The sequence below is a fragment of the Mixophyes fleayi genome, chromosome 4 (assembly GCF_038048845.1).
Source record: "Mixophyes fleayi isolate aMixFle1 chromosome 4, aMixFle1.hap1, whole genome shotgun sequence".
Taxonomy (NCBI): domain Eukaryota; kingdom Metazoa; phylum Chordata; class Amphibia; order Anura; family Limnodynastidae; genus Mixophyes; species Mixophyes fleayi.
In genome coordinates this window covers 297,479,448-297,503,537 of record NC_134405.1, presented here as the reverse complement: position 1 = coordinate 297,503,537, position 24,090 = coordinate 297,479,448, and the positions used below count along the sequence as shown (strand labels likewise).

General features: G+C 39.6%; 1 protein-coding gene across 3 annotated transcripts in view; it reads right to left on the bottom strand.

Moving 5' to 3' along the window:
- Positions 1–5,233: 5,233 nt before the first annotated feature.
- The window catches only part of LOC142152841 (F-box/LRR-repeat protein 21-like), a 30,704-nt gene continuing 11,847 nt past the window's right edge, over positions 5,234–24,090 (bottom strand). For 2 of the 3 annotated variants that reach the window (XM_075209863.1, XM_075209864.1), the window contains 5 exons: positions 15,376–15,471; positions 13,467–13,842; positions 9,663–9,785; positions 8,272–8,443; positions 5,234–8,120 (listed from right to left, as the gene is read on the bottom strand). In XM_075209863.1, coding sequence (XP_075065964.1) covers positions 7,477–8,120; positions 8,272–8,443; positions 9,663–9,785; positions 13,467–13,842; positions 15,376–15,437 — 1,377 coding nt within the window. In that variant the 5' untranslated portion in view covers positions 15,438–15,471 and the 3' untranslated portion in view covers positions 5,234–7,476. The remainder of the gene's footprint in view (positions 8,121–8,271; positions 8,444–9,662; positions 9,786–13,466; positions 13,843–15,375; positions 15,472–24,090) is intronic. The other variant, XM_075209865.1, reaches the window with a different exon arrangement.

Below are 24,090 nucleotides of genomic sequence, written 5' to 3'. Positions count from 1 at the left end.
GCCACTCTGTATCCATGGGCAGATTTTGCCTACAACAACGCATGCCACTCTTCTACTAATAAGTCTCCGTTCTTCTCTAACCTTGGGTTCCATCCTCAGTCCAATTATTTATCTGCTCTGGTGCCCTCTAACCTCCCGGATTTTCATCACTCTGCTGCCCGTCTTTCACGGATATGGAAGAAAGTTCATATTGCCCTCAAACAAGCCTCGTTCAAATCTAAACATTATGCTGATCTGCATTGTGGACCATGCTCTTTTAAGGTTGGTGATAAGGTCTGGCTGTGTACTTGCAAAACATCAAACTCAAACAGCCCTGCAAGAAGATAGGTCCCAGATTCATTGGACCCTTTGTCATTTCAAGGCAAATCAACCCAGTGGCTTTCAGACTGAATCTCCCTCCTTCACTCAGAATACCTTTCATTGCTCGTTACTCAAACCTGTTACAGACCGCCTCAGGTTCATAAAATTCATTCTGTCAAAGTCAAGGGACACCAAGAATTTCTAATCGAAAAAATCCTCGATTTCAAAAAGGTCCAAGGACAAGTTCACTTTCTGGTCCACTGGAAGGGCTATTACCCAGAAGAACATTGTTGGGTGAAACAAAGACATCAACATGCTAACAAGCTGCTCAAGGACTTTTGCAAACAGTTCCCTGGGAAACCAGGATGTCGGGGTTTTTTCACCCCTCCTCAAGGGGAGGGTACTGTTACGAGCCACAGCGGCTCGGCACCACTGCGACTAGCTCCGGCCCCTCAGATGTGTCCCGGCCGTCGTCATGATGACCGGGGCGTTACTTACGGTTTCCGTCCTGGGCCGTCACCATGGACTTCCAGAACTGAGCAATAAACTGAGAGCCGTGATCAGAAACAATGTCTACAGGTGAGCCATGGAGCCGAAAAATGTGCTGGACAAAAAGCTATGCTAAGGTCTGTGCATTAGGAAGTCTGGTTAAAGGTATGAAATGGGACATTTTACTGAAGCGGTCAACCACTACCCAGATAGTATTGTGGCCTGCTGAAGAAGGGGGCTCTACAATAAAACCCATGGACAGGTGTGTCCAAGGTCTTGTAGGAACAGATAATGGCATAAGCTGACCAGAAGGGCGGTTCCTAGGGGTTTTGGTTTTAACACAAATTTCACAGGACTTAACAAAGTCTCGAACATCTGAAGAAATATCGGGCCACCAAACAGAGCGTGAAAGATTTTCTGTGGTTTTAAAGATAACGGGGTGTCCGGCAGTTTTATTTTCGTGGGCCTCAGTGAGGACAGCCTTTCAAAGGTGGACTGGCACAAATAAGCGGTTTGCGAGTGTCTCAGAGGGAGCCAACTTTTGGAACCTGCGAAGGGTTATACCCAAGTCCTGGGCTAAACTTGTGTGAATAATTGAAGGTGGTATTATAGGCAAAGGTTTCGGAACTGGTGCATGATGAGAAACAAAACTTCTGGATAAAGCATCAGCCTTGGTGTTCTTAGATCCTGGTCTATAACTGATAACAAAACGGAAGCGGGTAAAGAACATTGGCCAACGGGCTTGCCTAGGATTCAGCCGTTTTGCGGATTCAATGTATTGGAGGTTTTTATGAACCGTGATGACATGGATGGCCCCTTCCAGCCAGTGAAGCAATTCTTCAAAACCCCATTTGATGGCTAAGAGTTCCCGATTACCAACATCATAGTTGGTCTCTGCAGCAGAAAACTTGCGGGAAACAGAGGCGCAAGGAAACAGTTGGTGATTACCAGGATCTTTTTGAGAGAGAACAGCGCCTGCACCAATGTCAGAGGCATCGACCTCCAGAATGAACGGCAGCTCAGGATTAGGATGTCTCAAGACAGGGGCGGAGGTAAATGCTTTTTTTTAGAGCCTCAAAGGAATTGATAGCTTCTGAGGACCAACTATCAGGATCTGCCCACTTTCGGGTGAGGTCAACAATGGGAGCCACCAAATTGGAAAAGCCTTGAATGAATCTTCTGTAGTAATTGGCTAACCCCAGAAACCTTTCTACAGCTTTCAGATTAACGGGCCGCACCCAATTTAGAAGAGCTTGGGTCCATAGAGAAACCGGTAGAGGATATTATATATCCTAGAAATGAAACACTTCGAATTTCAAACTCGCAATTCTCAAGCTTGGCAAACCGATGATGCTTCCGTAATTTATGGAAAAATTGCTGAACATGGAGCCGGTGCTGAGACAGAGAGTGGGAATGTATTAATATGTCATCCAAGTACACAACCCCGAACTGATCAAGAAATTTCCGGAGAACTTCATTAATGAGATCTTGGAAGACAGCTAGTGCGTTACAAAGACCTAATGGCATAACCAAATACTCTTAGTGGCCGGAATGGGTATTGAAAGCCGTTTTCCACTCGATGACTCTTCTGATGCAGATGAGATTGTATGCCCCGCGAAGATCAATTTTTGTGAAGATGATAGCACCTCCGAGTTGATTAAACAGGAGCAGGATGAGAGGAAGTGTTTTTAATAGTGATTTTGTTAAGACCTCTGGAATCAATACAGGGCCGTAGTCCACCATACTTCTTAGAGACGAAGAAACAGCTAGCTCCCATCGGAGACTTTGAAGGCCTAATAAAGCCTTTTTGTATATTCTCCTTGATGTATTCCTGCATGGCCTTGGTTTCAGGACCGGAGAGTGAATACAGTCTTCCTTTTGGTAATTTAGTACCTGGAATTAATTTGATCTCACAATCAAAATCCCGATGTTGAGGCAGAGTGTCAGACACTTTTTTAGAGGAAGAAATTCGGAAGCAGGCTGCAGAATCCGAATAGGCAAGCTCAAACAAGTCTGAGAACACAAGGAACTCCACTGAGTAATCTCCCCTTGTAAATTTTAAGGTAACAAGGATGAGGAAGTCCTAACTCTAGAGCGAGATGGGTTTGCCTTTTTTCTCTAATCTCCCCTTGTGCCCAATCAATTACAGGGTTGTGAAGGCGTAGTGAGGGATTCCACAATATTACCGGTACAGATGGGCAATTGATAAGGTAGGAAAGAGTTTCTGAATAAAGGGTTCCCACAGTCAAGTGTAACGGGGGTGTTTCATACAAGACCTTGCCATCTGGGAGTGATCCTCCATCTAGACCACTTACAGTAATAACTGTACTAATATGCTTGAAAGGAATTCCAGCAGATTTGGCGAATTCAATGTCCAGAAAATTTCCAGCAGCACCACTGTCAATAAAGGCTGAGATATCAACAGAATGATCACCATAGGTAATGTGCGCGGGAACCAAAACTGCATTTTTAGAGGAGATGATCTGCAGACCTAACTGGACCTTTTCTTTATCTCCTAGGCCAACTCTTTTCCTGACTTGTTAGGGCAGGAAAGAGAAAAATGTCCTTTGATGCCACAGTAAAGACACAGACCTTGGATCCGTCTTCTGTTCTTTTCCTTTGCAGAAAGACGGTAGGCTCCTAATTGCATAGGCTCTTTAGTGTCCAATGACTAAGAAACAAACACAGATGATGAACAGGAAGGTGCCTATTTTTAAAGTGGCGATGCCGTTTGTCATCCCACCTAATACACTTAAGCCTTAGTCTAATAGTTAGGTGGGATGAGAAGCGCTTTAAAAATAGTGAGACAATTGAAAATGACGTAGTAACAACATGCCGTTGTTACTAGGGATCGTCATTTCTTATGAGATCGCCGCCCACTTGATCTGTCATTCTTAAGGTCAGTCCTCCTTTCTTGTAAGTCGGCTAAGTCATTTTCGCTTTGGTACCATCATGGTAGTCACTGTCAGCGTTATCAGCATCGTTAAAGTGACTACCACCGAATAATTTATGTATATTTGTGAACTGTTCCCATTGTACAAATAGTATGAAAACTTCCCTCTTGCTGCTATGGAGAAAGAGTTCAGTAATAAAAGTTATCATGTTGGCTGCTCTGCGTAATTCAATCTTAAATTAATGTTGTAGTAAATAACTGTATTTATTTTCCCTTTAAGCAACTGGATCAATCAATTATTTTTCACTTTTAAAAGAGAGAGGGGGGATTGATTATCACCCCATAGTAAGTTGAACATTAAAGCTTTCTGAGGAACTAAAGGGAATATGAAAATGAGAAGTCAAAGACTGGGGGTGGGGGGTAAATTTATGAAGCTGCGGGTTTGAAAAAGAGATGTTGCCTGTGGTAACCAATCAGTTTCTAGCTGTCATTTTGTAAAATGTACTAATTAATGATAACTAGAATCTGATTGTTATACGCAACATCTCCATTTTTTCAAACCAACAGCTTTATAAATTTACCCCCTGGCACTTCTCCAGCATGGTAACCTCTGCAAGCTGACTAACTAGCACCACTATAGAAACTTGGTATAGTCCTTGTGATGATCAGCAAATGACTGCTACCCAACAATGAAAGGGAAATGGCCATAGTAGGGTGGGTATGTTGACAGCATATTCACGAAAGTCTTGTTATAAACAGACTCTCAGTGATGCCAAAATGAGCTATTGAGAATGATACAGTGAGAAATCTGATGTACACAGAAAATTCCACCTTCAATAATATATTTTACATTCTAATAAACCCCTGAAGGTTTTGCAGATACCTCTATGTTTCTATCAACAGTTTGCATTTTACATCTAGTTGTCCTGTTAGCATGAAGTAAGCCGTGTATAGATGTAATTTGTCTCGTGTGATCCTGTATCCTGGCATCACATAAGTGGCATGCCCATTTCATGTGACCTAGTATTGCACTGTATGGGTGTGGCAGTGCACACAAAGTAACAGAACTATCAGTGAAAACTATAGCTAGGCACACACTACAGAAAATTTCTCCCAAAGCAATATCTTTAACAATTTTACCACCAACTGAAAGTCCTGTTCAGCATGCCGATCCAATCGTACACACTTACACGATTTCCCTTTAGATCTGTGCTCTTCATCTGTCATGACCATCGGCTGAAAAGATTGTGACTCTGTAAACTCTATGGAGAGCTGCCTACACTGCTAGTCGTGAGTCCGTACACACTTCAGAATTTGTCTGACATCGTTCCATCATTTATAGAGATTTCTCATCTGGTTTTCAAATCAAATGAAATGATACGATTTGCTTTAGTACCATAAAACATGATCATGGGAGCCTACATGAATGCAATATCGCACCTAACAGTCGTTAATCGTCTGATTGGTGTGATAATCGGGTGAAAAAAACTGTAGTGTGTACCCAGCTTAAGTACTCTTGTCTAAGAGCAAATTATGTCAAAGAAGTGATAATATAGTTAAACTTTTAATATGCATACAAGAAAACAGTTTGCACAGTATTGTCTACAGAATCATTACATACTCAAACACAGAAAAGTTCATATATTTAAAACAATGTCACGTAAATAAAATCTAACTCAGTATGAGTCATTTGTAAAGGTTTGTAGTTATATTTAATCTTACAGTGTACCTACCACATATGTATAAGCTCATCCCCCAACAGCACCTCACCTGCCCTGCTTGTAGCTTTTACTATTGTTAAAAGGAAATGGGAATTCTGGCTACAATCAGCAAGTAACTAAATCCACTCTCCTCTAGAGACGTCAAACCCTGTGTTTCTATGGCATGTGCTGAAAATCTCAACATTTTATTGTACTAAGCCAGGATTTCCAGCACTTATGCTCTCCAAACATAAGCATAATCTTCTGCACATCTTCACTGCCAAAGAACCGGTTCTGGTTCAGCTTAGCCATGAACATTGGATGAATTTTACAGAGCGATCCGATCATGTGCGGCTTTAAACCCTCATCCCTGAGCACACGTGTGGATTGCAGACAGTGTGCAACTAGATATTTAATTATTATTCAACAAACTAGAATTCCAGCATGATTCTGATCTTTTTGGTAAAAAAATGGAAGATGGGACTTTATGTGGACCACTTTGATCCGGGATAGGCCAGGGTCTGACATCACTGAAGAGGGAACTGGATTATTCATCTGGTCTAATTTGGGTCATTTCTACAATACGTAATTTTACAAGGCAAAAGTAGCTTTGTTACTTTCCAACCTTATGTTTAGACTTGAATTATTGATTTCGGTACTTTGGGTGATGCTGCATTCCACATAAATGATGTTTAACCTGGGAGATTGGAAATACATTAATGAATCACATAGTTTGTTTCTATTATGTGTTGGTTGTTACCTTTATAGTGTACAAGAGTGTTACTGTCTGTCCTATAATTGTGTTGTGTGTTTGTGACATAATATGATCACCTAGAGCAGTGGTGGGTAAATGGTAACCTGTGGAAGAAAATAGCCTATTCTCCTGTCCCAAAAGACCACAAGGATTTGGGGTGTTAAACAAATAATACATTTTTTGGCTGCTGTGTTTGAGCTGTAAAATATTACTTTCTCCCATTTGTCTTCTGGTTCTGTGTAAATGTTGCAATAATAAATGGTCCCACTACCTATGCAGCAGGGTCAGGCTCAGATGAACTGTTAATGTTTCTAGATGATATTTCTCTAAAACCTAAACTTAAAAAGGTTCCATTGTATGTTTAATAGAAGCGTAATAGCATGGGAATTAGTGTATATTTATGGTATGAAATATGTGTGCTACCTAGAATATATTATTTGAACTCTACCATGTGCCCTAGTAACTTGCTTGACTGTTGGGCCCTATACACATCAGTCTGAAATTGGGAATTATAAAATAGCACGAACAATCAATCATGGACTCTTCTTCATATTGGCAGTGTGAACATCAAGCTGCCACTCTGATAATATAGATATAAAGGACACAGTCCTAGTCGGTGCAGAGGAGATAGGATTTTCTAATCTAAAGCATTTCTGTATATGTAGTATACAGTCCTTATAAAGAGTCATATCTAAGGTTCTTGACACAATCTGTTAACCAGAAATGACATAGTGCATTATTTGTCAATACAACTCTAATAAAGTTGATGAAAGAACAAGTAATAATTCTGCCCCCTTTCACATAGTAGTTCTGCTTCTAAATATCTATAGATATATCTTATACAGTAGTAGTCTTATTATATGTACACAACTGATAAACAAACTCCATGCTACCTTATATTAACAACCCTAGGCCAAATGATATATTCCAGTGTCTTTCATCAGCATAAAACCTTTGAAACTGTGGTACATTTATAATAAATTATAGTGCATACAATAGATATTTATAAACACCATTAACTCACTGCATTTTAAATAATCATTGAATCTTGATAATAGTTATCTTAATACCACACAAAGTAACAAATAATCAAATTCTCTGATCTGTGCAAGTATGATTTCAAATTATATACCGTTACAATTACATGTTATTGAATAATATAATTGCTTTGTAGTTGATGTCAGGATAAATTTGGTCCATGTACACAATGATATTGATCTTGAAATTGCCTTATTTGGTTTGTAAGTGGGATTCTATATGCCATATTCATCGGTGTATCATATGATTATTGCATAGTAAGCAAATGCAAAAAGCATCCTAAAACATAGTCTTCTTATAGCCTACCACGTAGGCATCATGTCTGGAAACCACATTCTTCCAAGGTACTTTGAAACTTCACAATGAATTTGCTCCAAGTTGTATTTGTTGTCTGGAATGAGTACTTCCTCCATAATGGACAGCTGCGTCAGTCTTCTCCCGCACATCTTTACAAACTCAACAAATGCACTGCAAGAAACTTCACATTCTCCCAGGCCAATGGCAGTCAAGTTCTTGCAACGATCAGCAATGCGGATCAACTCATCATCCAACGGCTGAAGTCCATTTGCACAAACCACTAGTTCGATCAAACGTGGGCAATTCATGCCTATACGACCAAGCATGGCCTTGCTCACGGCACGACCAAAGTAAAGATGAGTAACTGGAGTCTCCTCTCTAAAAAATGCATCAAACTCTTCTTCATACAGAAAAAAGTACATAACAATATTGACTTTGGGAGAATGTTTGATAAGGGCATCCCAGCTTTGCTTCTTTATTGTGTGAAAATATGTTTGACCAGGATTTTCACTTACAACATCGATACGAAGGTGTTCAAGGCGAACGTGTTTCTCAGTCGAAAGAGCCAACAGTAACTCATCACTCAAAAGATGATAATTCAATGCTAGTTCTCTAAGTCCATGACACTGGTCAGCCACACACAAAATTCCTAATGGCAATAAGGCAAAAAATTAGTACAATGTATTTATACCACTCTCTTTTTTAGGTTCTACTTTGCATACATGACAAAAATACTTAATCAAATCTTCATGTTTGCAGTTACTTTTCTTCTAAACTTTTTTTTAAAAAATGTGTCTTACCAGCAGGAGATACATGAGGACAGCTGCTCATTTTCAGTAGCTTCAAAGTATCACTGTTATTTGCCACCAAAACTTTTAACGAAGGGTCATCCACCGGGGTGTCATCGATCTTTATTGAAGACAATGACTTTGAGTTGACAAAAACTACGGTTAGTGCAGATGCGAAGTGAGACTGTCAAAAAAAAGAGGCATTTTTTTAGTTACTATAGATATTAAATTAAAGCTATCAAAAATATATACTTTAAATATGTCTTGTCAAAGTCGAATAATTGGATGAAAGAAAGTATATTGATTAATATTGTTTTACCGTGCGATTGCGATCAGTACGCCACATGTTATGACACAATCGCATGATAAATGACGCACGCATGCACTTACACTTACACATTCACTTGTACATAGTTCATTTTATAATAGTTCCAACCCACAGTTGTTTATGAACAGATGTTATTGAGCTTATAGTTAAATATTATAATGTTATTTGCACTTTAGTGAGATCTAAGGTTCAGGTTACAAGAAACATATCATGTTTGGTGTCATTCTAATCCCCTATTTATCCTTAGTAATCCAGTTCCATCAGCTATAAAATCGCACCTCGTGTATGCTAGTTATGGAATATAGGGAATTAGTGATCAGAATGGTATTGTGTGTATAATGTAAATAGACAAGTTTGAACTAGCTTTCGGCGGGAAGATTAGTATGCATCTGATTGGAGAGCTGACCCCCACCCTTGGAGGGCGTCGTTTGAACTGACCTATGAACTATACTATACTGGACTGTCCTGGAGCCTGAACCTATGGAAACATCTGTATTGTATTTACTGTAACACCAAATGTATATATATTGCTCTCTGGAATTCGCTTACAGTCTTTTTGACCATAGACTTCAGGATTGAATGACTGCAAGCTGGATCCAGCACAGCGCGGCGTATGTATCGGCTGTAGTTATTTATTTAATTGTTATTCTTTTGCTTTTGCTAATAAATCGCTTTGTGAGTTGGAACCACACAAATTGCATAGACAATGATTATTGGTAAACGATAAAATAACTTTAATAGTCTCCAAATTGCTAAAGCAAAATGTCATTGACTACTGTTCACTTTTCATGGACAGAAAGCATGTTGTGGATCTCCCCTACACCTAATCACAAACCCTCCACCTGCACACCTTGATAAACACATACATCAATCTTAGCACTTTCGCACCCCCCCTGAATATAAAAACATGCAGCTCAGACATTGATGAGTCTCGCATCAGGAGTGTTAATAGTTACATTTCAAAGGGGATATTAAAATGTAAATCCAGCCTTGTTAATACAGTATTTATTCATTCACTATGGAAGCAAACCTTGCCATGAATACAAATTACAGTATTTTATCTGTTTAGTTTTACCTTAGAGACATTCATGAAACTGGGCTTTGCGGTTGATATCAGACCAAGAGTTTTAATGGAGCAATTCACAAGCTGAGAAAGGATATCACAAGCTGCTTCCGCTGACTCTGTGCAGCTATCAACCTGAAAAATGAAGAGCAGCTTTATGGAAAGCCCAAATTTGTCCTACATATCTTACAAATAACCAGGAGGAGGCGCATTTGGTTTTGTTTTTTCTGTTGTTTTAAATAACCTATATAACGGACAAAACATAAATGTATACAAAATGCCCATATAAGGGGCCCCAGTATAGCGCAATCAATATACTGATACCTCCATTTGGGCTTCTGAGACTCATGAAAACAACTATTGCCAAATAAACTGAGCAATGTACAGAGATACTGTACTGGAGCTGTATGAGTTAACTTACTGCTTTGCCAGGCCAGTCTCTAGCTGTGTGTATGTATCAGTCAGCTTTAAGTTTCACTAACATGGAAAATATTATTTTCATAAGTATAAATCACATGTTATTTATTTAAAAAATATGACAAATATTTTAAAGCTGCGTTACCACTTATTACATTTTTTACAAAGGTAAACCTCCCTTTAGCTGGAGACCTAGGAGACTGCTATGTGCGGCCATTTTCCCCTGGGCTATGAGAGAAACGGAGCAAAAGGATAAATCAAAGAGCACAGTTTAAAGACTGCGGATTGTGATTGGTCCTCTTTCTTGCTCCACCATCCTCAGTCATTTAATGATGGTTAACAAAGCGTTTCAGGGGGAGAGGTCACAATAGGGAAAATGTTTCATAAGCAATATTGCAGCTTTAAAACAAAATGATGCATTAAAAATGCTTTATTCTAAGAATAAAGCATCTTCTAATGATTATGTTCTGTATGCTGTTAAGATGACGTTAACAGAAGAGATATTGTAAGGGTACAAGTGCCTATTTGAAACTTCTTAAATGGCCTTCCCCATGAACCTGGCGGCGGATATATTATCATCGCTGGCAGTAACCCATTGAATGTGTAGGTTGATGAGATAATGAGGCAAAAACACATTTTCATTGCTATCGTTGGCAATAGAACTCTTCACCCTTTGATAAATCTGCCCATTAGTATTGATAGAACCATGAATATAAAACACATGTGCTGTAATCTTTAGATGTCAGATAGAACAAAAAAAAAAAGTACAAGGCACACTGACTCAAAAAATTCCCCCTATACCATTATAATAAAAATATTTTAAGATGAGACAGATTTTACAATATAACAATTTATATTTACTTTATTAATATCAACAAATAATCAAAAGCTGGAAGTAAAGGAATTGGCATACGTTCAGCTCACTAGTCCTGTGTGGAGATGAATTACTCTGTTCTTGTCTGTGGTCTCATTGCTCCTAGTGTAATATCTAGAAGATGAAGTGTCTGGACACCTTGAAAGTCTTTTAGTACAAAGGTCCCTATCCAAATAAGCTCCTATTGCGTGTATTTAATGGTGGATTTATGATATGGAATATGAGTTCAATGAATTTCATTTAATTATGTATTATGACTAAGTGCTATACTTGTTCAGATCCAGCAGTTGACTAGTTAATTAATTAATTGCTTTGATTGGCAGACTGGAATTTTAAGAAAACCCCATATCGGCTACCAACATGCCTCTGATGAAATTGTCACATGCAAAGAAACACATTAGATATGAGGTGCTCATTTGGATCAGGATCTTTGTACTAAAAGACTTTCAAGGTGTTTGGATGCTAGACCGTCTAGATCATAATGGCCAATAGGTGGTCCTTGGGCCACATACAGCCCACAGAGCTTTCATCCGCAGCTCCTTCCTGCTTTATTGATGTCCATGCAGACCCTGAGGTGTACCAGGCTGCCTATCATTGGTCTAGATATTATACTAGGAGTAAAGAGACCATGTACAAGAACGGAGTAATTTATCACCACACAGAACTGGTGAGCTCAAAGTATTCAAATTCCTTTAGTTCTCCGTTAATGAACTAGGAATTTCTGTTCCTAAAAAGGAGACTGATATGTTACATTCTATATGCATGACTCACCTATGTAGATGTAAGGTCAGAACGTGCGTTCAATCTATATCTCATTGGATGATTATTTCAAACTGTTTGATGGTCAGTTCCAGATATTAGTGTAATATATTTATCTTCTAACTTGAGGTTTTGATATTTTAAAATGTTAACATTTAATACATTTTTATTATATTGGTATTGAGGGGAATTTTTGAGTTTTGAGTCAGTGCCTTGTACTTTTGTTTTGCATTTTTCTTTTAGGACTACAGAATCCTATTTGGCAAGCAGCTTAGTGTCTTTTTCACTGATTACCTTCTGAATATTTAATATTAATCTTTAATATGCTCTACAGATATATTTTTCTTCTTCTTTACTGAGTAGATCTCCACCTACATGTTTTTTTTAAATAATTCAACAACCTTCCCCTAACCACCATAAATGCATAGCTTCCATGCCCTCACATTTCCGGAAATACCTCTGCAACTACTAGTAATAACCTGTTAGAGGTACAACACACATATATTATTTCAGTACACCTCAAGTGTTAATAGTTACTTATATTGGATTATCGCAGTGAGGGGGGTACACTGTAGTTCTTGTTCTCCAGTAGTTTTACACCACTGAGTGCAAATAGATCGATATGTAGGGGTGCCAAGAGGGAAGGGAACAGCCCCATGTGACCCGCAACAGTAGTGCATCAACATAGAGAGACTTCTAAATCATATGTGACCAAGGTTCGAGTGACAAAGGTTTGAGTGCCTTTCATAGTATCCATAACAGTGCTAGCAGATCAGCACTAAAACAAGCATAAACTGTATATGTATATAGTGCTCAGAGAAGTGTCAAGGCTTAATGTCTGGAAGAGGACTGTAATCATAAATAAGTCATATGTCAAGGCTCTGGTAACCTAGGTAGTCAGAACAGAAGCAAGAACTCTGATAGCTTTACTGGTCTCAGTATTAGCAAGAGTTAATGCAATAAGTGCAGAGATGGTAAAGACAAGGGAGAACTGGAACTTGTAGTCAGGAACGATCCAAGGGTCTGGGACACAGCATAACATCGAGAACAAGTTGTAACAGTAGACACAGTGACTGAAACACAATAATCTTTCAACCCTCCACTCAGCATGCTGGGTTACTATAGCATATAAGGGACAGATAATGATGCCAATAATCGGGGTATAACTGGGTTTTCACAATGACAACACACTGCTTACACATAGAGGTCAGACCAGACAATGCCGCTGAACCAGCAGCTTCTGGAACCCTCATCTACAGTCCTGCTGCACTTTAGCCTACAATTCAGAATGTAGGTGAAACATACTCAATGGCAAGATGTTTAAGGTAATGGGCTTTAAGGGCAAACCTTACATGACTATATCTGCCCGGGGGCTGAACCAAGATAGCGCGTTGTGTGACAGTACTATCTGTAAGGCCGATGCATGGGTGAATATCTTGGTAACTGCACAAATTCTGGACTTGGTAACCTCACATTTATACCAGCTGAGAAGAGAGTTGTTGATTTATAAAAAAAAATAGGCATAAGCTATGTAGAGTTATATTTTAATTTTCATTAGCGAGGTTACAGCAATTCATTGTTTTAAGCTCTATGTTAATAAGTAAATCTACAAGTAATGATTAGTAGAACAAAACAGGAAGGCTTTCAGCCCATATAATTAATGTAAATGTTTAACTATAGGAATATCATTATTACTGTTACGGTACATTGATTTTAATTTTCTTCTTTTGATTTGTAATTAAAACATATAAAGTTGTGAACTGTACCTTGAAACTAACATACTGAAGATGGTTAGCATGTCTTTTAATGATTTGCTGAATGAGATCAGGGTGAGTAGACTTCAAGTATGAAGTAGCTGGCTGATTAAGCTCAAACTCGAACTTCCTCCATAACTCAGGTATATGAAAAACTTCATTCCAGCGGCGGCAAACGGATGATGCGCGAGCCCTGTCCACAAGCGGCAGGTACTGGAAGATATGCAGCACTACATGGTGCGGCAGACTCCCCCAATCCAACATATAGGTCAGCATCTGAGATTTGTAAAGTTTAGGTGATTGAATATCCTTTTTTTGTTTCTTTGTCCTTTGTGGTCCTTCCACAACTTGGCTATCAATGGTAACAGTTAGTCTACCTCGCTTCATTCTGGAAAATACAAAATTTAAAAGCATTAGGGTTACAGAAAGGATTATTGAAACAAATGCTTATTTCACAGATCTGGAGATTCCAAGATTCTAAACTTTAGTTCTCTGTTCATCATGATTGTGTTTCTTATGGAGAGAATACTACACACGGCTACTTAGTTGGCCAAGACTTATAGGGAGCATCCCCATGGAGTACATGTTTCTGTAACCGGCTCTCCACACAGCGGAGGCTCATTATCAATGGCCATGCTCAGGTGATGGGCAACCATGCTCCAAACCATAGATGTCTGTCATCTTGACAGAAATAATATTTTAACATAAAGTCAAAGGGTTTCAAAATGGCAAGTTTAGCTCAACATTTATGTTGCACTACTTGTCCAATGCCTAAAGTTTAAAAAAGAGCTAATAGCCCTCACCAAACTAAAACACCTTAATCCCAAAGCTTAATGCAACTATGACCCTATCCCAAACACATTTTAAAATGGGGATGCTACACGTCAACTTTTTCAACTATATTGCTTAATATTATGATCGGGGGTTTGTTATACGGGGTCTTTCTATATGAACCACACCAATGTACTTTGATGATCTGGCTGAATAACAGACTCCATGTGTGTGGGCATCTTAAAGGATCCCTTACAAGTACCATAGACCATTATTATGTTATTATCATCATTAGCTTTCATTTATAAAGGACAAGCATATTATGTAGCTCTGTAATTGAGGGGATCATGATAAAATACAAATTATAAATAATAGCATGGAACCGAAAATAGACTAGTAGTGGGTAAATGGTATTTTACAGTAGATTTGTATCTCACTCTTAATACTAGAAGGCACACACATTACCTTTGCGGTACATTAAGCTATGGCTGCCTACACAATGTCGTTTTCATATATTTTAAAATTGGGACTGCTTATGTTAATTGTCTGATTTTACTATGTTTGCTTAAATAAAGAAGTTATTTGAACATTTTGGTGTCATATTAAATAAGGTAGATCTAAAAATACCCGCACAAGCGAATCAAAGTATTTAGTGAACTATCATTCTTTGTAAACATGGCACACTGCAAAATATATTGATACTTATTAGTTGTGAACATAGCATTCCAAAATAAAATTGATCAAGACGGCTTCCTATGAATTTGTGCTGGAATGATTTATAACTATATTAATTGTAGAAAGTAGGATGTTTTTTTTTTAATCAGGTACTTTATACGTACATTAAGGGATGACTTATATGTGTATATTTTTTTAATAGCTAATATTTTTAATTACATTTCTCACCTTTCAGGTGTCTGGTGCTATCATTGTATGTGAAGTAGTTCAGTTTGTGAAGATACAGAATAGCATATATAATCAAACACATTGCCTTATTTAATTCAATGTATAGTTGCAGAAGATTTAAAGTTATTTTCTCTTAAACTATAAGAGAATAAGTTGAGTGACAGACACTTATCTACACAATATATGACTGCAAGCTATTTTCCTACAGTAAGAAGTGCATTTCCAGAATGGGAAACAAAGTTCTTACCTAAAGAATGCTTCCAAGTTATAGCTTGTACTTGATGTATGGACTGAGTTAGCCGCTGCCATGGGGCATTCACCAGCATCCGTCCACTTTGACTTCCTACCTCAGCAGAATACCACAAAAATAAACCCGTCAGAAAATCTTGTAACTAAGACAAGACACTTACATTTAACAGACCACCACCTGTTGTGCAATATTAATATTAAATACAAGGTATACAAATTTACACGAGAGCCAGCAGAGTTGACAGCAATATATGGAAAGTATAAAAATCAGGATATTAAAAATATATTATTTTGGTCATTTTTGTTCATATTTTCATCATGTGAATAAATATTAATAATAATATAAAAATAAACAACTATAAAATAAAATAATAGCAATATAATGATAATAATATTTTACAACTATTTACAACTATTTCCAAAGAGCTGGACTTACTTACAAACCTCAAATATGTAGTAACCCATAGCAACCTACGGTAATTCGTCTATAAGACAATTGTTTTCATTGTTTAATTGGGCTGATCAAAGTTAATTCTGCGCCTTTTATCTTTTTTTTTTAGCAAATCCACCCCAGTATGGAAATATCGCAGTAGAATAATTAGAGGTGAATTTCATGTACATGTGCCAAAACGATGAATAATTTTTCACCTACGTTATCTTCAAAAGGACAACACACTTTGACAGATATGGACCAAACTGGCTTAAATTCACCATATCGGCCTCCAGTGACCAACAATGATGGCCAGGAACAACTACAAACTGTTACAATTTTAAGCGTCCCTTGTTGGTCTGTAATGGGAAGTACCCACTGGTGGTAATTACATGTGTTTACAGTTTAATGGTACATTGCATGCCAGTACTCAAAAAAAAAGATTGACGCCATAACCACTGGCATATTTACTATCGTACTGTGCGCAAGAGAGGACGCATTTCCATGAATGCATCATGTACTTTCACTTCTTTTTACCACAAGTAATCACAATAGGAACACTCAAGAGATCTTATAACAGACACATCGGCCTTCGTTTTTTTACTTACAGTTTTGTAAAACAACGGCAACAGAAGTGCATATGATCTCTTAAACCTCTCTTATTTGACCACCATGGGCATTAGTAATCAAAGATTGTTGTTGTAGTTTTTAAATCACAGATTTTTTATGCAATTTTCCCGGTGGGAGGGTATTTAGTTACTTTCTTCATCATGATGAACAGTGACTTTCATATTAGTTTTTACACATATTAAACCCTGAATTTGACGATACCTCCCCAGAGTCCCCGCCTTTAAAGAATAGCAAATTGTATTTTTAGCTTACAGAAAAAGACATATTTCCATTTTACTGACATTGGTAGGCATGGGTTTTATAATTAAATATATAAGATATAGTAAGAAATAGTCTATCTTTCCAGAAATTAAATACCTTGTTTAAAGTGTGCACATCAATTACTCTCAGCGGAAGAAGCATTTTGTGCACTGAGCCAATTTTAATGAGAATGCAGCCTATTAGTCCACTAGGGTCTAGTGACAACAGTTGCACTTTGTACCTCGACTCGCGGTGATGTCATTTGCTTCTAATGAAAATTGGTTAAATCCACATATTACTATCTTATCGTGAGCAGGCGATGGGCACACTTTAAAGTTTGGATCATATTCAATGTATCTTTGCAGTATTGATCAGTAAAACACAAGGGCTATAGTTATTCTGCACCAAAAGCTTTGTAACTTAGTTTGACTTTACCAAGTAAAGAAGGTCATGTAAACTGAGTGGATTGAAATGGACTGGATTTGCAACAAAAAAAAAAGGCAGGTGTGTTTGGTCAGAAAATGCCAGATTGGGGCGTGTTTTGTGTGAATTGGGGACGAGGTTTGTGCACTTTTGGGCCACACTCATTTTGTTCCAGTTGTGCCTGAATCTATGTTGGGGTGTACGTATAAATGAGATTCAAGCGGTGAAGAAAGCACATTTATGCAGTGGCGGAACTACCATTGATGCAGTAGGTGCAGTGCACCAGGGCCTGTGGAGATAATGGGGCCCGCTGGACGGTCCACAGCTTGCTAGTTCCGCCTCTGCATTTATGGTAACATTCCCTGTTTAGTGGAGCCTTTGTCTCCCTGCAAAAATACTAGATTCCAACAATCATCTATGTCAAAGTTGTCAATCTATGGCTCTCAGACTCTTATGGAACTACAGGATCCAAGATACCATGTCAGCCTCAGACAAGGATGTCTACTTCCACAGGAACTGGTGAAACATGGACTACATAGTTCTTATGTAGATGATCAAATGTGGTCATTTCATCTTCCTTGGAACTGTTGGTCTATGACAATCAACAGACTGTGGCTTGTAATTGGTCCTCTTGGGCACAAGCCATCTTCACTGCCATTTAATGTTGGTAAATAAAATTAGTACCTGGTTTCAGTAATACAGAAGTCTATGGAAAGATGGCACCATATAGTAGCCCCCGGGGAACTGTCAAGGGGAAAGGCCCACCATAAGAAAAAAAAAATCTTGGTGGTACCGCAGCTTAAATAAATCTAACCTATTTATTAAATAGACTAAACATTATTTTAAAAAGATGTAAAAGAAAAGAATTGGCTGTTTTATTTGATCAATTAATGAAAAAAAAATCAGTCCTCTATAGCAAATTACATGTTTAAAAATAGCCTGTTACTTGCTATTATTATGTAATTATGGTTCTATAAAAAGCAGCTGAAATGGTGCGAAGGACTAGTGTAATTAGGTCTACTAGCTATTATTTTATTTCCGATTCAGAAGGTTTCTCTATTAAAATAAAAGGTAAGGTTTTCTAACTTCGATCTGAGTATACCAATTAGAGATGAGTGAAGCATTATGTGCCATAAAAGAAAATTCTAAGGAAGTGGCAGACATCCAAAGCAAAATCACGACCTTGACCTAATTACCAAACACTATGAGACACGACGTCCAAACATTCGGTACACGATGTCTGAGGGACTGAACCAGTTATTCATCACTTTCATTGAAACTATTTTTATCACAAATAGAAAATGAATAGATTTTCCATGTTTCTCTTTTCGTCCCTATAAATCGAAACAAGTCATTTGTGCTAAATTAGTTGGGACAGTTATTGAATTAGAATTATCATAACAATAACAAGTAATATTTTTTTATGATCTCAATTAAAAATATTATTCTACTATTTGTAATATACAATAATATTAATACTAAATTGAATTGCTAAAAACACATAACTTACTTATCATTTGATAAATGTATTTATAAGGCAGAATTTAAGTTTGGGACATAACCTAGCTGTAAGTAGGGCTTATTTTTTATAATCTTTTCTATAAAGGTCAGAAAAAAATGTGGATGTGTAGAATTCGGCTTAGAAAGTCTTTACAATTATTAAAGTGACTGAGATCTACTTTTCTAATATTGTAAAAAGCACAAAACGTTTACATAGTGATCACATGTTCACACAAGAGGGCCTAATTCATTAAGGAAAGTAAGGCACGGTGGCTTAGTGGTCAGCACTTCTGCCTTACAGCACAGGGGTCATGAGTGCAATTCCCAACCATGGCCTTATGTGTGCGAAGTTTGTATATTTTCCCCGTGTTTGCGTGGGTTTCCTCCGGGTACTCCGGTTTCCTCCCACACTCCAAAAACATACTGGTAGACGAGGGTCAATAAATTGACCCTAGTCTGTGTGTGTGTGTGTGTGTGTGTGTGTATTAGGGAATTTATACTGTAAGCCCCAATGGGGCAGAGACTGATGTGAGTGAGTTCTCTGTTCAGTGCTGCGGAATTAGTGGCGCTATATAAATAAATGGGATGACGATGATGAAGGCAAAAAAGGAGTAAGTTTTCTACTGGACAAAACCATGTTACATTGCAAGGGGTGCAAATTAGTTTATTATTTTGCACATAAGATAAATACTGGCTGTTTTTTCATGTAGCTCACAAATACTTGGTAGCTTTATTTGTACACTGAAATTTAAAGTTGATCTAGGACATGCCCAACCCCAACTATAAATCTGCCATCACATTTTAAATTTGCCACCCCCTCCAATGCAACATGGTTTTGCCCAGGTGAAAAGTTCCTCATTTTTTTGCTTTCCTTTCCGTAATGAATCAGGCCCAGAATGTTGTTGGAACATTATTCATGTGTCTTTACTTTGTACAATATATTGAGTATGAATGGCATTTGATGTACTTTTCTGCAAGAGCATTTGTTTAGTGTTTGGGTTATACATACCTCCCAACTTTTAGAACCACGGAAACCGGACAAAATAAACCCCACCTGCATTCCAAACAAATTTGTCAAAATTCCACCTTATATCCTGTTAAGTCCAAACCCTTTTATGGTACACAATTTGGAATGTCCCTCCAGAATCGGGGACCATTGGGAGGTATGGTTTTTATTGTAACTACTAATGTACATTTGATATGTGACAATGTACCCACTACTTTTTAAAAGTTAATGATATTTCGAAGTCACCAAGACATTCCATGACCATATTATTATTGTTGTTGGTTTGTAAGATGCCACAGTGCTCTGCAGCTCCTGACAATGGGCAAAACAGGGCCTACATAAAACAGGGACAAAGTAGACAAAATAAATGCAGACATGAAAACAAAGGGTAAGGAAGGCCATATAAAAGCAGGAGGCCATGCAGACCAAGTGCTTTCATACAGGACTTTGAGACAATGTCTATTTTACATCACCTTATGGGGTGCATTATTCCTTACATTACATTAGTAGTAGTTTTACAACAAAGAAAATAAAACATTTTTGCACTTTTATTAACATTATGGGGGAGAATCAATTAATCGTAATCTTCTCAGGAACATTCCAGCTGCGCATTTTTACTGTTAGTACCTCTATGGGGCATGAGCAAAAATCCATAATTTCATTAAAAAAAAAATGAGAGGTGTCTCCGCAGCCATTTAGGAGAAACATTGCGCATATTTTTTTCTAATTGGAGCTCCTATGTTTTAGTGTACGTTTTCTTTTGTTTAACTATGTGTGTTCTTCTTGATGAGAGAAAGGAAATTTGTCAGTCTGTCACACGGCTGTGTCTTGTGTGGTGACTATCTGAGACAGGAAGCTACATGAGGAAGGGGCTGGAACGGAGCCAAATGCATGACAGAAGCGGAGTGTATTTGTGATCAGTGTAATGACTGACTGAGGTAAATTTGAAAAAGAAAGACGTGATTAATGCAGGATTCATTTCTTATCCATGACGTTACAAAGTATTACTAATAATTCTAAATCATGTACAATTGAAATTCTCAAAACAAATATGGTTTGAATAACAAAGGCCTCAGCATTTTTAAAAATACATTAACACTTACAGCATTTTTAAATCATGTATCACAGCATACCACATGTCATGTGATACGTTATCACATGACATATAGAAAATCAATCTAACTATTAAGTGATGTTTTCACAAAAAATACTGCTATCAGGAAACCAATTAACATTCCCTTATCCCCCTTACTCCCTTCCACCTGGTAGGCCATATCTATCCTTCAACACATGTGACGTTGGGACCAGCTCCCCTTGTGTGCAGAGATAGTACAGATGATTTTGTCTCCCACAGCCATCACCTGCAGAGCAGTCTAGCAGTAAAGCTGGGTACACACAGGGCCGGATCAACCATAGGCTATGGCATCCAGGGGGCCCTTAAAAGTGCTCAGCAGCAGTATTGATCGGTCGGGGGCAGCTCGGATCATGGGGGGGGGTGCGGCCCTCACGGGGAATGGACGCCCCCTTAGCCCAGGGGCCTTCATTCCCTTAATCCGGCCCTGGGTACACACTACAGAAAATTTCGACCAACTTTTTATGCCGAGCGATTTTACATGCGATCGATGGTCCGATCGCTCGGTCCATGGACTGCATACACACTAGCCTTGTTTAGGACGATATAGGGAAGAGCGGACGTCCCTTTAGCGACTTTTTACAGCCATGTTGTCGTGAGCAATGATTTTAATTTCGTACACACTGCAGCGACATTTGCGGGAAATGTAACGAGATACCAAAGGCATTAGCATAAAGGGGCAGAGCTTTCGCTAAAGTTAACACCCAAAGCTGCATAAAAAGAGAAGACTACACTGTCTTTTCATTCATTTCTATAAAATAGAAGTTTAGCAATATACATTTAATTTAGAAAAACATTTAACTGCTAAAGTGCAATGCAATGACTATTCCCTAATAATAAAATCCCTTCGTATGTAATGGAATGCTCCATTCTCCAGTCCCACTTTCCCTCTGCGCTGCAGACTTCGCCACATTTTTCTCTTCCAAAATTGGGGCCATCAGACTCAACATCTCCTCCTCCACCCCTTCTCCAACTGCCCCATCCCTCCTCCCCCCTCAACAAACAATTCTGGTGCTCCTTCTGTCCTACTTCTGGCAAAGAAGTTCAAAGCCTCATTCTCTCCTCCCCTCCCTCTACCTGTCCTCTCGATCCCATTCCCTCTAACCTCCTTTGCTCTCTCTCTCCCACTGCGTGCTCCTACCTTGCTCACCTTTTCAACCTATCACTCTCCTCTGGTGTAGTACCCTCCTCCTTTAAACACGCTCTTATCTCTCCTATCCTCAAAAAACCCAATCTTGACCCCCCCCCTCCCTTGCCAATTATCGCCCCATCTCACTTCTCCCCTACGCCTCCAAATTACTTGAGCGCTTAGTCTGCTGTCGCCTCACCAAATACCTCTCTGACCATTCCCTCCTTGACCCTCTCCAATCTGGTTACCGCCCCCTCCACTCCACTGAAACTGCCCTGGCCAAAGTTACCAATGACCTCCTATTAGCCAAATCCAAGGGTCACTTCTCCATACTCATCCTCCTTGACCTCTCCGCGGCCTTTGATACCGTTGATCACCCTCTCCTTCTGCAAACTCTTCTATCTCTCGGCCTCTCTGGCTCAGTCCATGCCTGGTTCTGCTCTTACCTCGCTAACCGCAACCTTCTCTGTCTCCATGTCTGGCTCCTCTTCTACCCCCTCCCCTCTCCCGGTTGGCATCCCCCAGGGCTCTGTTCTCGGCCCCCTTCTCTTTTCGCTCTACACTTCCTCCCTCGGTGCTCTTATCACCTCCTTTGGTCTTCAGTATCACCTTTACGCTGACGACATTCAACTCTACATCTCTTCTCCTGATCTCTCTTCCACTCCCCTCTCTCGTGTATCTGACTGCCTCTCCGCCATCTCCTTCTGGATGTCCTCACGCTTTCTTAACATTAATATCTCTAAAACTGAACTTATTGTCTTCCCTCCCGCCAGACTCCCCTCCCATCACAACCTCTCTATCGTTGTCAATAACACTACCATCTCCTCTGTCACCCAACTCCGATGCCTAGGTGTCACTCTTGACTCCTCTCTCTCCTTTGCCCCCACATCCAATTCCTTGCCCAAGCCTGTCGCTTCCAACTGCGCAACATCGCTCGCATCCGGCCCTTCCTCTCTCAAGATGCCACCAAAACAATCATCCACTCTCTCATCATCTCCCGCCTCGATTACTGCAACCTTCTCCTCACTGGCCTCCCCCTCTCCCACCTTGCCCCCTCCGCTCCATTCTCAATGCGGCTGCTCGACTCATCTTTCTCTCACGCCACTCCTCCTCTACCTCCCCTCTCTACCACGCCCCTTCACTGGCTCCCCTTCCCCTACAGGATCCTTTTCAAACTCCTCACCACCACTTACAAAGCTCTCTCCCAGTCTACAGCCCCCTATATCTCTAACCTCCTCACCACCTACACTCCGGTCCGCTCCCTGCGCTCGGCCAATGACCTTCGCTTCTCCTCCACTCTGATCACCTCTTCCCACTCTAGAATCCAGGACTTCTCCCGAGCTGCACCCTTAAACTGGAATAACCTCCCTCGTTCCATCCGTCTCTCTCCCAACCTGTGCTCCTTCAAACGGGCACTTAAAACCCACCTGTTCCTTAAAGCCTACCAACCAGCCACATAACCCTCATCCACTCTTTTCGTTCTCCCTTTCTCCCCTGGCCCCTTTCTTCTCTCTCCCCCTGCTTCACTGGCTCCCTTTAGTGCCTGTTTTTGTTTCACCCTCCCTTAGGATGTAAGCTCTTATGAGCAGGGCCCCCCTCCCCTCCTGTCTCCATACCGGTTCTTCTGCTCTGTCTTTACTCCATATGTCTTTCTGGAGTTCTTGAAGCATTGGTACTTTGTGTTTATTGTTCTGTACTTTGTCACCCTGTTTTGTACTACTGTTTGTACTGTGTACGGCGCTGCGGAAACCTTGTGGTGCCCAACAAATAAAGGATAATAATAATAATAATAATTCTCGGCCTGCATCATCGCTGATTGGTCCACAGCAGAAACAAACGCCCATGTGTGAGTGTATAAAATGACAGAGGAACCTGTTTGGCGCCGAGGAGCGTCAGAAGATGGCGAGTGAGCAAGTGGCAGTGGGGGTTGCGGGTGAGGAGAAGATGTCAGTGGGGGTTGCGGGTGAGGAGAAGATGTCAGTGGGGGTTGCGGGTGAGGAGAAGGTGTCAGTGGGGGTTGCAGCTATGGAGACAGAGACGGAGACGCAGATAGAGTCAGAGATGGTGCTGGAAGGGCCAAAAAATGACTGCCTCTCCGCCATCTCCTTCTGGATGTCCTCACGCTTTCTTAACATTAATATCTCTAAAACTGAACTTATTGTCTTCCCTCCCGCCAGACTCCCCTCCCATCACAACCTCTCTATCGTTGTCAATAACACTACC